The following is a 16,076-nucleotide window of genomic DNA, read 5'->3' as shown; positions in this document are numbered from 1 at the left end:
TAGTTTCATGTATATAGTAGTCTATATTATATTAATTATACTATATAATATAACTTATACTATATACTATATAATATTCAATAGTATAATATATTTTAATTAAATATAATATAATATATACTATATATATAAAAAATTATATATAATACATAGTGTTTAATAATATATAAGTACATTAAATATATTGCATTTAATATATTTAACAATTAAAATATATTATAATTGAATTAATTATTATATTTAATATAATTAATACCGAATATTGCATTTAAATATTATTTATTATCATGAAAAATCGATTAATTAGGGATGTGATTAATATTTAGTTAATACGTTCGAACGATAGTAACTTACCGTTCGAACCGCACTGCATATATAACCCCCGACGTCACTTTCACGGATGTTTACGTCTCCATTTCCTCCATTCTAAGCCTCCAAATCGTCAATCTCCGCCGTTGAATGCCGTCTTCGCCGTCGTCAACAGTGCCCACTCAAAGCCTCTACCTCTAACTACCGGTATTTTTCATTTTTAAAGCATTTTACCGTTTAGATTTAGGTTTTTGATAGATTAATTGTTTAAGTTAGGGTAAACCGATTTATACATTAAAATAATCGGTAGATTTGCATAAATCCATGTTATGAACGTTTATTTAGGTTTTTATTGCATTTATTTTGGTGTAAAATCCAGAGAATCGAAAGATTCCATGGATTTCAATGACCGAGTCGACTCAGCCTGGAATCCTGATCTACACGAAGATCGTTCGAACGCTATGCGTAGCGTTCGAACGATATAACATAACGGTCGAACGGTTTGTCTGTAACCGTTCGACCGTTACAGTAATCGTTCGAACGGTTTTTAATATTATATTTATATTATTAATATTGATATTGAGAAATATATTTATTGTTGATAATGTTGTTCAGAATATCAAATATTATTAAATTGCTGTTTGTTTCAAACTACTGTAAATAGTTCTTTATTGTATTTTTTTTGTTAATGTTATATATCTAGTTTGTAATTATAAATTTCAGGTTGATTATAGTGTCTACTTCTAGACCGGTACGTAAGCGACGCAATCTTGGTGAGAGTAGTAGTGGTCCAGTTCGGGAGAGGACAGTTTCACTGGAGCGACCAGTGAAGATTTCTGATTTCCAGAGTCTTCTCTGGGAGGGTCATTCATTGCCCTCAATATTCAGTGATCGTGGTTGGGGACCTATCTTGGATGAACGGGAGGAAGCATGGGAGCCAGTCTCTTACATTGACATTGTTGCTGAGTTCTATAGAGAACTCGGCAGTGCCAGCGCAGATGATTCTGGGCCCTACAGTATCACTGTCCGAGGAGTACCCGTTGTATTTTCACGAGATGGACTTGCTGAGCATCTCGGTATTGCTAGGCTGCTAGATGCATATCCGAATGTGGTGCCTAGAGAGTCTGATCCTTCAGTTGAGGCGGAGACAGCTGAGGAGGAGGCATCAGTTTATACTGATGAGGTCGATACCCTTGCTGATCACGACGTGAGGGATTTGGTTGTCGGTCCAGATGCTCCACCGTATGACGAGACGAAGAGTATCAAACAGGCAGATTTATCTTCTTTCTTTAAGATATTAAATTTGATAATTGCCAATAACATTGACCCTCGGCAGCACAAGACAGAAGTTGGCATTGATCGGACGAAATTTATGATACGGGTCGCTCGTGGCATTCCTATCGACTTGGTGGGGTATATATTCGATAGGATTCGATCAGAATCTCGGTACATTTCGATAGATATACTACCATTCGGAGTCCTGATCACCCGATATCTACTATGTGCTGATGTTGTGCCAGATGTTACTGAGCGTAAACGGGAGCCGATGGGACCGATAAACAGCACCACCCTCTCACGCAGCACGGGACACTCGAGATTGCGTTTTCGTGCACATGTTCCAGAACCAGTTGATCCTCACAAAGATGCACAGCCGGGAGATCATGGAGTCTCAGCTGCAGCTGCAGAGACATCTACACAGGCCGAGACATCAGTCCACAGTGTTACTCGTGAGGAGATGGCTGACATAGTGCGTGCAGCGATCAGCGAGCAGACATCAGCAGTGATCGATGCAGTGCGTATGGAGATCCATTCTGCTGTGTCTGAGCTTCGTACAGAGTTTGCTGCCATGTCTGCGACTCAGGTCACCATCAGTACTCGACTGACACAAATAGAGGAACGTATAGCTGCAGTCGAGGAAGTGTGCAAAGACTTGGGGTCTTAATTACTTTATGATAAATTTTATTTATTTATTTCCTGTTTTTTGTATGGACAATATTTTGTGTTTTGTAAATTCAGTATTTAAGTTATATGTAATAGTATTGTTTTATATTTTCTAAACTAATTCTTAATTTAGATTATTCATATTATTTAATTAACCAATTTTTTTATAATTACTAGTTAATCTAAATATAATTTGGCAAAAAACTTAAAAAATTAAAACTCTGTCACCGTTCGACCGATTCAAATAACGTTTGAACGTTGAATTTGCATCATTCGAACGGTTAATATTAACCGTTCGAACGGTTTATCTATTTCCCTCCAAAATAATTTTGCCTATCACGCCAATATTACGTTCAAACGGTAAAAATTAAACGTTCGAAGGGTTAATCATTAACGGTCGAACGGTTAACTTATTTGGGACAAAAATTTTCATCCCTAAGATTACCGTTCGAACGGTCTGGCATAACCGTCGTCATTTTGGAATGAAATTCAAATTTCGTTCTAAAATCTCATTTTTTGGGACGATTTCCAATTCATTCTAAAGTAATTTCGTCCCAAAAAATATTTTTTATTATAGTGGAAGTCTCTTCATTTTAGAAATATTAGTCAACTTGTCTTATATATGACTAAATTCTTGACTCTATCTCTCGGCTATATTACTGATTTTATCTGTTCTCTTACTTCAATGATATAGGAATAGGTAGGAATCGTAGGATCCAATCAAACTTTATCCCTAACAATAGTTATTTGGTATTCCAATCATACTGGGTTGCATGAGTACCATGATGAAGTCTAGTCAAACATTAGTACGTGTGATTAGTTGAATTAAGATGTCCATTTACTCGTCATAAATGCCTATCTATGCAAAAAAAAGCGAGCAAAAAAAGAAACAATCCCTCTTCAGGCCGAACGGTCCGATAGGTAGAGTTAAATGGACACCAAAAAATGACTGACACATCAGCAACTCACACAAATCTATTCTACACCTGCACACACCATAACATAAATCCCTTAAAGAAGAAACCCATTCGTCCCCTCCCCCCTTCTTTTAGAAACCCGTTCGCCTTCCCCCTTCCATAAGAAAACCCATTCGATAATCCCTCCCTCCCTTAGACGGAAAACAAGCCCAATCATCGCATGTCGTACGTTGGTGGAGAGGCAAAGTCTCAAAGAAAAAATTAACCACTCTCTCTCTTCGATGGAAAGTGAAATTTCGGAGAAAAAAACTCACCGGGAGCAACTCGTTCGGCAAACCCAAACCACCATAATTGCACCCATAGTTCATAGCAGCTGTCTTCCAGACCGAGGAAACCATAGCACCATATCCATTCTTCCTTGTTTCAGATCTACAAATCACATAGTATAACGATACAAATATATCTTTTGTAGGTGATTATATATAAACTCTGAGGGGTAGCTCAATTGGTCAGGCCTTGGGTTTGCTTCTCAATGGTCACTAGTTCGAGTCCCTTCAGGGCCACTGGAGGATTTACCTGGTTGTTAACTTTAGGGCCCCTTGAAATTAGTCGAGGTGCGCGTAAGCTGGCCAGACACTCAAGATTATCAAAAAAAAAAAAAAAAGTAATTATATATAGAGATTATATGCAAATAACATTTGGCTTTTGTTGATATTTTTTAATATATTATATTTTAGTAAAAATTTATATAGCTTGACGTTGAACTCTTCAAAATTTGTTGAGGGAGGTTTCCACAAAATCTTTTATTTTCCCATTAAGATTTATTTGGTTGTTTTTTGGCATTCATTTCTTTTCTAGTCAACAACCGTCTAATCTATAGTAAAATCTTGCTTTATTTGCTTTTAGCAGCTATGTGAAAGCAGACTTATGTGATGCCGTCGTTCTTTTCTCTCTCTTATTTCTTTTTCAGTTTTTATATAAAAAAAACTAGAATTCTTCAAATCCTCTAGCCGTTGGTTGTTGGTTTGCTTTATATATTTTAGGAGGCACGTGTGAGATCTAATTTAAGAGGACCAAGTCACCAACGTTCAGTTTTATGGCTTTTAAAACTCTATAAATACGTGGCGAGGGTTGTATGTAGCAAGATGTAGAAAAAATTCATTTCTTCATCATTATACGTGTGATGAAAACAAGATATTAGTCTCTTGAGATATTGAGACTTCCTAGATAAAAGAGAGGCGTTATTTTAAGAGGAGCATTGAGTTCAATAATTTGTATAGAGTTTATTCGAGCTATATGATAATCAGTTGAGTTGTTGTATTTTGAAGGAGATAAGTTAAGAGGAGGTCTATTGTACTGATTCAATTGAAACTTTACACACCGCAGAGGGCTTGAATCTTTTTAAAGAGCAACATTTTGGTGCCTCAATCTAATTTGATTTCGTTTTTTATTTTTCATTTCATTGTAATTTTTTTATTTTTTTACAGTATATTTCACTAACAATTTTTAAGAGAATCACATATGGAGCTTACAAACGAAAAATCTACAAAAAATGTTGAAGATCTCAACAAGCCATTCCGCTTCAACAGAGCTCATTTCAAGAGATGGTACAAGGTGTTCTTCTATCTAAGTCTTCTTAACGTCTCATATGTTCTCCCAGTGAAAAATCCAAATAAGATCACTACCGAAAGCATGAATAAAGCACAAGTCAAAACTCATGAAGAAAAGATTGAGAAATATACAATAGATGAGTATAACTATCGATATTACCTTTTAAATTGTCTTGCTGATCAATTTTATGATTTCTACAATACCATTTACTCCTCTGTAAAGAAGATTTGGAAAGTCTTACAGAATAAATATGATACAGAAAAAGTTGAAGCAAAGAAATATGCGACAAGTCGTCTCTTTCGATATTAAATGGTAAATATTTATATACTCAATTACTATACGTAATATTTCATAACTCAGTGGCCTGGTCCAGCTCAACCACCGTACACACCAATGTGCCTCTCTCGTAGGATCCTTTTTAGGTCGGTCTCTTTTGTTGATCGCCACATCAATTATTTGAAATTATGACTGTTTGCACATGCCTTTGCTCCTTCGTACCGATCTCCTACACATTTAATCCCCAAAATTTTCATAAAATGATGTTGAAATATTAGTAGAGACTTGAAAACCCACGTGTCATGGAGCCAAAAAACAGTAAAAGAAAGGTGACTTAAATGATTATCAATTTGAACATATGACTAAATCATATTAATAATTCATATGCTTACGATGCAAAATGCATGAACCATGAACGTGTAGGGAAAGTCAGATTGATTAAATAATCATTACATTTCTAGAGGTGTCATGTCTTGATTGGAAACCAGCTAATTGCTTATATATGGCTTTTTTTTTTAAATAAATAATACTAAAAAAATAAATAATGCAAATCCAGATTTTTAAAGATACCATTTAATACTTTAGTTATAAAACAATTTTATAAAAAGTTTACTTATTTTGATATGGTATATTATATTATAAAATTTTTTATTATAAAATAAATATAATAGATTAAATAAAATCACGTTAATTTATAAATTTATTTTTATAAAAATTTTTTATAATGGTAGAAATTCTCCCTATGTGTTCTCATTCCCTTAAAATTATGTCATAATGTAATATCAAATAATTAATAAATAGTAACTAAATATAATAAATAATTTTTAACTATTTAATGTTATATTTCAAGATGATGGAAATATAATAAATAAATAAACAATGAATATATAACATTACATTTTAGTTCGGTACATGAACAAAATGTCAAAGTTTTTATTTTTAAGAACAAAAATTAAATTAATTAAATAAGTTTTACTATTTATCATCTTTACATATTACATATTATATTTGTTTATTTTTTTATCAATTTTATTCTTTTTAAATAATTAAATATTTTTATTCATTATTTATGTACCCCACATTTTATAATAAAGAAGACTAACTGTGCGGGATTGATAGCACTAGGGCTGGTTGCTGTACTTGTGTTACTTTATGTACCACACATTTTTATTGGTGCGTTTTCTTTCAAAACCTGCCATCACCATGATCTTCAACCTGCATATCTACAGTCGTCAAAAGACAAAAAAGAGGCAAACACTTTTTTTTTTTTTTTTTTTACCTTTCTTTTGTACGTTTAGTTCGAAAAATAATCCAATTCATGTGACTGTGATTTCATTTTATGATGCCTATGATGCCAGTTCGAAGTACTTTTGAAATCCTTATTTTTTTAACAAGCAATATTATATATATATATATATATATATATAATTATGTAATTACATAATACAAGATTTCAGAAGAGTGAAAGTTCCTAATAGTCATCTAAAAACAAACAAAAACAACAACAAAAAAAAGTGAATTTTATAACTAAAAACTTGGCTGCCACCCAATTTTATTAAGGAGATGTCGCTTAAAGCGATTTTAAAATAATATGATGAATAGCTATTAAACTACGACTTAAAACCGTAGTTGAAAAATGTGTACTATTTTTTGTTAATCCGGTCTAACTCAAGAGGATTCTCACTACTATTTTATCTTGATCCTTAATTCAAAAAAATAAAAACATGAAAATATAACAACTAGAATGTATGCCGATACACCGATAAAAAGAATCATTTTTAAGTCAAGGAAGAATATTACAGACTAAATATTTATTTTAAAAATAAAAAATTAATATCTTATCTAATTCAATGATCCAATCATCATCTATTATTAATTTCCAGCAATTTTCATTACCTTTCACTTCAAAATCTACGTCAAATAATTTCATCGTTCTCAATATGGTGTACGTAAAAGTCAAGAACAAGCTGTACGTCATAGAGCTGGGAAAAAAAAGAGAGGGGGACAAAATAAATTAATATATATATATTTTTATGAAAAATAATATTTATAATAATAAATATAAAGTATCATATAATTATTTTAAAAAATATAAATTAATACAGAATTTATATAAAAAAATTATTTTTTCAATAATAAATTTTATTTTATTTTTTTTAAATAATTATATGATATTTGTATACTTCATGACTGTATATAGTGTTAATTTTTTAAATCTTAAGAGATAAATATATACTATTACATATTTTTGTGAATTAATCATATATGTTGATGGAAAGTCCGGCGTATATAGCATTAAACTCATGAATCGAAGGAAAATGAAGGTAAAAATATAAATTCTTCTTTACTACTATTTTGTGGAGGTGACGTATCCTCGCACAAATTCCAACTTTGACTCTATTCACCCCCGTTTTCTGCTTCAAAAGTACAAAAAATTCTCAGATTTCCGAGCAATAAATCCAAAATCACACACAAGAAAACAAAAACTATAAGATGGTGGCCGAGAAATAGAGGCCGCCAGCAGACCATATGCCTATATTTTAACTGCAATTTGTGTACGTACTCTTTGGTGTCTGCATTGATCGCTCACATGCATGGCGGTTGTACCAGATCGAGCTTAGCAAGGTTACAACGAAAAAATTCTCCCTTGAAATGTGCATAACGTCATAACACAGGCCAAAACAAAAGATCAGAGAAAAAGACACTTTTAGAGAACCAGCTATGCTCTATATCATCTGCACTGGGATTTTGAATTTCGTGTCCGTTTTCACATTCTCGATCTTGTGTTCTCAAACTTTCCCACATTCCTACTTATAGATCAGAGCATTGTCTAAAGGAATCTTCACGACCAATATCTCATGATCATGTTAAGTGGAACTGTAGAAGGGAAAAAATAATTAAGATCCCTAGCCCTCCCTATTCAGGTACTGTTTGGCCACTGAGATAAGATATGAAATTCTTATCTCAGTTTTCAACTCAGCTGAAACCACATTACCAAACGCCACTGCAGGATAAGATAAAACCGAAAATTTTGAGTCTCAATTCGAGTTGAAAGTCTGACAGGAACAGTGTTGTTTTTATAAGTACTGTCCTTGAGTGTAGGCTACCGTTGTGGACTTTCCCGGTTACCAAAGCATCTTGCTCACTGCAGCACTCTTTCTCAAGTCACTTCAAAAAGAAAGTAGACAATGAAACCCAGCTGCAACAATACTCACACGACTCCCTTCTTCCAAAAATGAAGAAATCCCCAACTGCTGAAATCCTTCCTCAGCATTTGTTGGTCACGCTGCTGAGTTTGTTTCCACTCTATACGCATGTGCTGGTGAAAGAAGGTGAGGAAAGCTTGAGACTATCGATGGCTTGAAGGTGAGATTACCAGTGACCTAGTAGATTTTTCTGTGTAATTTGATGTGATTCGATTTTTACAAAACATGCCCAAATTCATCTTATTTTATGTACCTTCATTGTTCGGAATGTTTTCATGGCCGTGCGAATATTTGACACACCCAACTCTGGCTGATATTTTTCGCTCGATTGATTGGTATCAATGTTGAAGCCGTGCGAATATCAGTACAGAAAACCCATGTATAGGACACCATCTCCTCTTTATATTAGAGCGGAATCTCTCCGTAAAGGCTGTTTCTTATCAGCCTGGAGGGTGAGTGATCTGACCTCTATGTACACAATACGAACGTGTGGATTCTTTGTACGATTTTCTGCAGCTTTTCTCATTTTTCAAACAACAAATGGTGTATAAAAGCATTCACCTCAAGCTGGCCGGAAAAATTCCCATGAACTCCATAAAAAAAAATCTGGTGCTCACAAACCTCCCCTTCGTCGCCGTCAGTTGTGGACCACCACAGGTCGTAGGACAAGGTCCTACCAGGTAACCTTCTTGGCCCCCATTAATTGATGTAATTTTGGAATGTTGGTGAAATTTGTTGGCTGAATAATTGAATACAATTATCACGTATTGTATGAGGCTGTTTCTTGAATGTCCTCTACTTTCTTCTCTCTTTGTCTCATCTTTGTCTCTGTCTCTCGTTCACTTATGCTGATCACTGTCATAACATGTATAATAGAATCTGTTTTGCTTGCTTGGCTGAATCCGTAACTTGCATTTCCTTCAAAACCTGGAGGGTGTAGTTGTTGTTGGACTTTCCTGAATAAGCCTCCCGATTGCGTATGAAGTAGAGATTCATGCCCATATCTAGGTCACAACTGGTAGCACCTTAAAATAACATACCAGGTTCTACAAAAGTGGTAAAATTAGACTATTATTGGGTTATCCCTTTCAGGTCATTGTCAAGTGTGCGAGTATGATGTATTACGAAGCAAATGTGTACATATATGGAGCTTCAGATGATGGACTTGGATTTCTATACTTGTATAAAACTCATTGCTACTTGTACAAATCCTGTTTTAACAACATGCTAAAACATTGAGGAGTAACCAGAAATCTACCCAAAGGGAGTGATAAATAAATTACCTATGTTGTTTAATGTTACTTAGGCATTACGTTAGAGACCTTTTCTATATTTGATACTGCCAGAGTATGGTGGATGCTATAATCTTTAAAAACTGATCCTAGACTAGAAAATAATGTTTTTTAAGAAAATAGAGAAACACATTATAGTAATTAATGAGAAAATACAGAAATTTTCTAAGAAATTTCTCATATCACTAGTGTCGATACTAATTTGAATCATTGCCAATCCAATGCTCTTAAAGGCTAAGTAATGCCCAGCCAATAGGCAAGGCTATAGATCACCTCCCTTGGTGAAGAGTAGGAACGATGTAAAATTCGAAAAGAAACGAGCCCCCCACCAAACATCAACTACTCACGTGATTTTGTGTATATTTTCTATTTTTTTCTGCAATCATTGTTTAAACCAGAGTAGCCAAGTTCTTTATGAGGGATGCATTGTATTATTACTAGAAACGAAATTTTGTGTCAGCTAAAATGGAGAGAGTTTTGAAGTATCTACACTCCCTGGATAGACTAAAGTATCCAACTTGTTTATCACCTTCAATTTATTGTTATGAAACCCAAAAACTTGTTGAGATAACAGATGTCAGTTTAACCCGTGTTTAATTTATTTTTTTCCTAACTTCTCACATGGTTTTATGTTGTGTAGCCTTACTACTTGCGCTCATCATCTACGTCATCATCTCGACAGGTAACATTTTTCATTTATTATTTATGTATAATGGTGTTTCTTTGTATTAAAATAATAGGAAGGCCATGCTATGCTTATGTACATACTATAAATGATAGAGTTCTTATAGAACACTCACCCGTATTATTTTCATATACATATCTATATCTACCACGTCGGTTATGATGTTATCATAATGCACATTAGTCCTATTATGGGTCATTCTATGCAAATGCACTATAGTACTCGGTTTACTTTTTGAACATCTGTTAGCACCATATGGATGACCCGAATGAAGTGATACGTGATCGGCTATTGTGGGATGATGGGATGGAGGATGTGCTCATTAATTTCTTGTACGATGATTCCATTGCCGGAAGAATTCGGGCTGGAAAGATCACCCACAATGACCATGTTTGGCTTGCTGAACGATTGTCCGATTATGAGACGAAGAAGTTTAACTCTGAGCAAGTCAAAGGAAAAATTGCTCGCCTGAAAAGAAGGCAGAGAGAATTCACAGATCTGATGAAGCAAACAGGGTTGGGTTGGGATCCAGATAGGAAGGCTCCAGTGGCTAGCGAGGAACACTGGGCAAACGCAATCAGGGTACATATCTTTATGTCAATATGACAAACTTCTTGCTGCCCGAGCTTACAAATAATACTAATTTGTATTATATACGTATTTTTGTTATTTTTTTAGGTGAGAAACTCATTCAAGAATTTTAAGACTAATGGATGCCCTCGGTATGAAGAGCTATGTACTATCTTTGGGTGTTCTTTTGCTATGGGAACCCTCCATCGAGCATCGACTGAGCCCACCCCAACTAGTGAGGAGGAGGACCTACTTGACGAGGAGCTGCGAAACCGAGAAAGTCCATGCCAAGATGATGAAGGGGGCCCATTACCACCTTCTCCCATGTATAGTTCCACGCAATCAAGATGACCATTATCCGTCGCATACAGTAGTGGATCTCGTCGACGCCAGAGGGCCGGGCCTTCCCACTCAGCTGTCATGAATGAACAAATGAGCAGGACCTTGGAGGCAATTGAGAAAAGTTCTGCGGCGAGGAGAATGGCCGTAGAGGAGTGGAGGGCCTCGAAGCGTAGTAGAGACAACAGCATGGAGATTGAAGGTGTTGTGTCTACCGATACTCGTACGCACTGCTTTCAGTTGCTTGACAAAGTTGAGCCTCGCCTGCCTTTTGATCAATGGCACAAGGCCTTTAATAAATTAACCGGTGATGACGACTTGCAGAGGTCATTCGTTGCGATCTCTGCGAAGCGCAGAGCAGAGTGGGCCTGGAATTTATAACTGGGTGTTCTTGTTGATGACTGTTTTAATAGATCTTTTAGGGTTTAATTTATTTGCACGTGTTTAGTTGACCACCTTTATCGAGAACATTTGAATCTTAAAACCATAGTTATCATTTCGTTATGTATGTTTATTCAGACAATGACGGCTTGCTACTGCTACTTTGATGAGTTTTTTTATAAAATTTATGCTATTAAGTACATGGAATGATTTTGCATAGATATCCCTATTACTTGAGTTGGAAAATTTATTTAATGCACGCCCACAATAATTACTTTCAGAATGTCCGATAATGAATTCCCAGACGATGATCATCCTTTTCTAGGAGATGGAGATGCTGATGCCCTAGAGGAGGCGTACATGGTGTGGCTGATGTGGATGACAAATGAGAACAATCGTCGTTGATACCCTATGCCCTAACACAATATTGGCCTTCGGGGGGATCAATATATCCAGGGGGTTTTGAATGGGAACCCTCGGACCTGCGTTGAAATGTTTCGCATGGAAGTTACCGCATTCGAGTATATATGTCAAGTTTTGTGGGATACATTGATAATGGAGCCTACTGAGAGATCCGAGTTGGAGGAATCATTGGCCATCTTCTGCCTTATTGTTGGTCATGGACAAGGTCAACGTGTCGTTGCGGACCGCTTTCAACATTCAACTGAGACTATTAACCGGCATGTAAAGACAGTGACGCGGGCAGTGCATGAGTTAGGGAGGAGTGTGATTAGGCATACACACACAGTTGGGGTCCATCCATACATTGCATCCAATCGGCACAACTATCCATGGTTTCAGGTAAACACTTCTCGTCTTTTTTCGATTTTTTGTGTAATTAAAAGATTGTGATAGGGTTACTACGATGTACATGCCTAATAGGGATACAAAGGCGGATATAAAGTATTATTATTGAGAAAAGTTATTTTTTCCTTTTTTTAACATCATTAAAAAAACACGTCAATATTATTTCCGCATAGCATTACATTAATCGCTAGTTAATGTATAATAATCCTCAATAAATAAAAGCAACCAGGAGGAATTTATGGGAACTAAAAGGGTATAGGTACTAAAAGATCTGATAACCAATTTTAATTTCAACTATCCATGTTATATGTATGTTCTGCTTGAGATGCGTTATATGATCCCAATTTTGTAGAACTGTCTCGGGGCAATGGACGGCACAATGATCTCAGCTGCTGCACCCGCTCATCTAGGTAACGCATATAGAAATCGACATGGCCGGGTTGCAGAAAATGTCTTGTGTGCATGTGACTTTGATATGAACTTCACATATGTGTATACTGGATGGGAGGGAACAGCCCACGATGCACGGATTTTCCTGGATGCGTTGAGTAGACCTGATAACCAATTTACTTGGCCAGCACCAGGTACAATTTCTTTGTGTTAAAAAAGAACACAATGTTGTCCATGGATGACTTTCTAGTTATTTATTTGGAAAAATCATTGATTCTATTTGATTTATAATGTGGTAGGTTATTATTATCTTGTCGATGCGGCTTTTCCTTGTATTGAAATGTTTATGCTGCCTTATCCAAGAGAAAGATATCACCGATCAGATCGTTATAATGAAGATGGTTTTTGGGGATATAAAGATTATTTCAACTACTGACATTCCTCGTTATGAAACGCTATTGAACGCACATTCTCTTTGTTGAAGAGGAGGTTTCGAATTTTGTATGCCATGCCTCCCTATCGCCCTGTCAGGCAAGGCATGATCATTACTGCATGTTGTACACTACACAACATGATAAAAACAGTGACTCCTAACGATGAAATCATTTAGGGCATATTGAATCATCGGTCAGAAATGCAGAATAGCTCTACTGAAAATGAATCAGGGGAAACATCTCATGTGGTCGACATGTCCAATGAATCGGCCCAAGCAATGAGGGCAATGAGGGATGCAATTGCTTTACCGATGTGGGCACATAGATTTGGCCAATGAATGTTCTGGATGATAAATCTCAAGAGCAGGTACTATACAAGAACATGCCAATCTTCAAACATATGTTTGGCCATATATATAAATTCGAATGTAGGCCATATATATTAATGTATGACTGAACGAATGTAGAAAGTGATTTTACCACATTCTGTAATTTTGATACTTGCTCGAGCGCCACGTCGAGCGACTGTCGAGCGTTCATGCCTGACTGAATTCGCTCGAGCGTGGATCGAGCGGATGTCGAGCGTTCAACTCTGCCTGAGTTCTCTCTAGCGTGGATGTCGAGTGTTCAACTCTGCTTGAGTTCGCTCGAGCGTGGATCGAGCGGAGGTCGAGCATTCAAATCTGATTGAGTTCGCTCGAGCGTAGATCGAGTGGAGGTCGAGCGTTCAACTCTGCCTCAGTTAGCTCGAACACCACGTCGAGCGATTGTCGAGCGATCAACTCTCAGAGTTCGCTCGAGCGGTTGTTGAGCAATGGTCGAGCGAGAATGGTTTTGAGCACGACTACGCACACTTGAAGCCTTTTAGCTTTTTATACTTCATGTAGGCCATATCATTTTTTACACAGGTTATCACAAGAAAATGCCAATCTAATATTTTGTTCAAAATCACAAACCATAATTCAAGAATAGATATGACAAGTACATAGGTTTATATTGAGCCAAATTTCTGCACGTGTATTTACAGAAATTGAGTTCAAGAACAACCGGCAAAATTCGATTACAAAACATCCAAAAGAGCCATCATAAACTGCTGTCCCCAAAATACAATTTGTGTTACTAACAACCAACTTAGGCATTCGAGTACTGTACGACACTCCCACCAATTTACAATTTATTTCACATCTTTGATTGAAAGGGTCTCAATCATCACCATCTGCGGGACTGCCACCATCCTCATCATCCTCATTAAGTTGCTCTTCGATGTCGTTGAAGCGTTGGGTCACAAACTACTGCAGGCTATCAACTTTAACATCTAGGTTATGAATGCATGTGACATATGTCAAATCCCATGATCATGATAAAATCCAAATAATTGAGCGTCTCATGCCAATCATGCCAACTAACGGCTTAATGAAATGAGATGATGGGTGCAATTGCATTTCATCAAGCCGTTAGTGAACATGCTAAACTAACCATGCCAACCAGGCTACCGCCCACAATGCCAACCAATCGGACTAGACACGGTGCATGCCAATGCAAAATGCATGTTTTTCGAGATCCATTTCTACAAGACACACCCAAAGGTTTCGTGAATTGCAAATTAGCATTGAGTACTCTACTACACAAATTAATACACCTTTCTAGTATGAGATCTCTTACAATTATAAAAAAAGAGGGTGAAAAGACAAATTTTTTTGTTAAAAAGAAAAAATTAACTAGTATGGTGGATTTTCATATGGGCAATATATTTAGGTCATGTTACACACAACATGGTCCATGCCTAGTCCAAACTGAGGCCTCATGCATTGCTAGGCTAATACACCATTTTCACAAATGCTTTTAAGACCCAAACACTTCTATACAATCCTACATTTTTTTTTTTTTGATAGACATGATTTGCGTATGAGAATAATGCTATGCCAATGCATGATGAAAATGAGAAGCCAAACTTCATTGAGGCATTTCACCAAACACTTGGAGTGCATCCAAGTGAGAAACTCGGGCATTACCCTTTGGGAGTTTCAAGAGCCTCATAGATACAAACAATAGACAACAAACACTCCAAAAGTGCTTCAACATACCAGTAGGACGGAGGGTTTTCTCCCATTTCACTCCAAAAATGACCAAACCGAAACCCACAAGCTAAACACCAAAAAAAACCCCAAAAAATTCACCATTTCGAATGAGTAATGAGAGGAGATGATTCTTACCGTGATTTTTAGAAGGTTTGGTGATGAAGAACTGAATAAATCACACCTAGAGCCAAAGAAATGGTTCACTCTATGCAAAAAGGGAGAAACTGTGCGAAATGAGCTCGAGCGGCGCACAGTTTTGAATTTATAACGATCCTCGCTCGAGCGGACTTTAAACCCTTGAGCGAGGATCGAGCGAACGTGGATCAACACGATTCTCTCGATATCGCGTGAGCTATGTGTCGAGCGATATCGAGCTCACCAATCTGCTCGATCTCGCTCGAGCTAACTATCGAGCGAGATCGAGCGTGACAATCTGCCTGACACTCGCTCGAGCTACGTTTCGAGCGAGTGTCGAGCGGTCAACTCTGATTGACCTCGCTCGAGCGAAAATTTGAGCGAGAGTCGAGCGGGTACTTCAGGTAATTGAATTATTCATGCACACTTCAAGCCAACATGTTTCAACACTTGAGTTCACACAAATAGACACAGGTTTTCACAAGAACATGCAGAAAAACTCATTTCCTCAACAAGCTCATAATATGAGATAAAAAAGTTAATAACATTAATATTGCCTGAATAATTTGTACGCACTAGTTCAAATTCGACGATGTTAGTGACCTGCTCAGCTCATAATATCGGGCAAATAAGATCCTTTTATCCATAGTCTAATCCCTTGCCAGTGAAAATTCTACATTCTATTCAAATAACTGCATTTTCCAT

At 36.4% G+C, this 16,076-nt stretch overlaps 2 protein-coding genes across 2 annotated transcripts; both read left to right on the top strand.

Annotated features, from left to right (window-relative positions):
- Positions 1-10,492: 10,492 nt before the first annotated feature.
- On the top strand, positions 10,493-11,527 carry LOC122312761. The gene is made up of 3 exons (XM_043127418.1): positions 10,493-10,819; positions 10,916-11,133; positions 11,248-11,527. Exons 1-3 carry the CDS (start codon positions 10,493-10,495, stop codon positions 11,525-11,527), a joined length of 825 nt encoding a protein of 274 aa, XP_042983352.1.
- A 282-nt stretch (positions 11,528-11,809) lies between these two features.
- LOC122312760 lies at positions 11,810-13,160 on the top strand. The gene is made up of 4 exons (XM_043127417.1): positions 11,810-11,890; positions 11,984-12,328; positions 12,687-12,918; positions 13,024-13,160. Exons 1-4 carry the CDS (start codon positions 11,810-11,812, stop codon positions 13,158-13,160), a joined length of 795 nt encoding a protein of 264 aa, XP_042983351.1.
- Positions 13,161-16,076: the final 2,916 nt, after the last annotated feature.

The sequence above is a fragment of the Carya illinoinensis genome, chromosome 6 (genome assembly GCF_018687715.1).
Source record: "Carya illinoinensis cultivar Pawnee chromosome 6, C.illinoinensisPawnee_v1, whole genome shotgun sequence".
NCBI lineage: Eukaryota > Viridiplantae > Streptophyta > Magnoliopsida > Fagales > Juglandaceae > Carya > Carya illinoinensis.
The sequence above is the reverse complement of the archived record's forward strand: the minus strand, read 5'-3'. Positions and strand labels throughout refer to the sequence as shown.

Bases quoted from the DNA above. Each gene is read 5' to 3' on its own strand.
- LOC122312761 (XM_043127418.1), top strand. From the start codon at position 10,493: ATGGATGACCCGAATGAAGTGATACGTGATCGGCTATTGTGGGATGAT. The intron at 10,820-10,915 runs GTACATATCTTT...TTATTTTTTTAG, and splicing joins ACTGGGCAAACGCAATCAGG to GTGAGAAACTCATTCAAGAA. The intron at 11,134-11,247 runs GTATAGTTCCAC...ACAAATGAGCAG, and splicing joins CCATTACCACCTTCTCCCAT to GACCTTGGAGGCAATTGAGA.
- LOC122312760 (XM_043127417.1), top strand. From the start codon at position 11,810: ATGTCCGATAATGAATTCCCAGACGATGATCATCCTTTTCTAGGAGAT. The intron at 11,891-11,983 runs GTGTGGCTGATG...CAATATATCCAG, and splicing joins CCCTAGAGGAGGCGTACATG to GGGGTTTTGAATGGGAACCC. The intron at 12,329-12,686 runs GTAAACACTTCT...CCAATTTTGTAG, and splicing joins ACAACTATCCATGGTTTCAG to AACTGTCTCGGGGCAATGGA.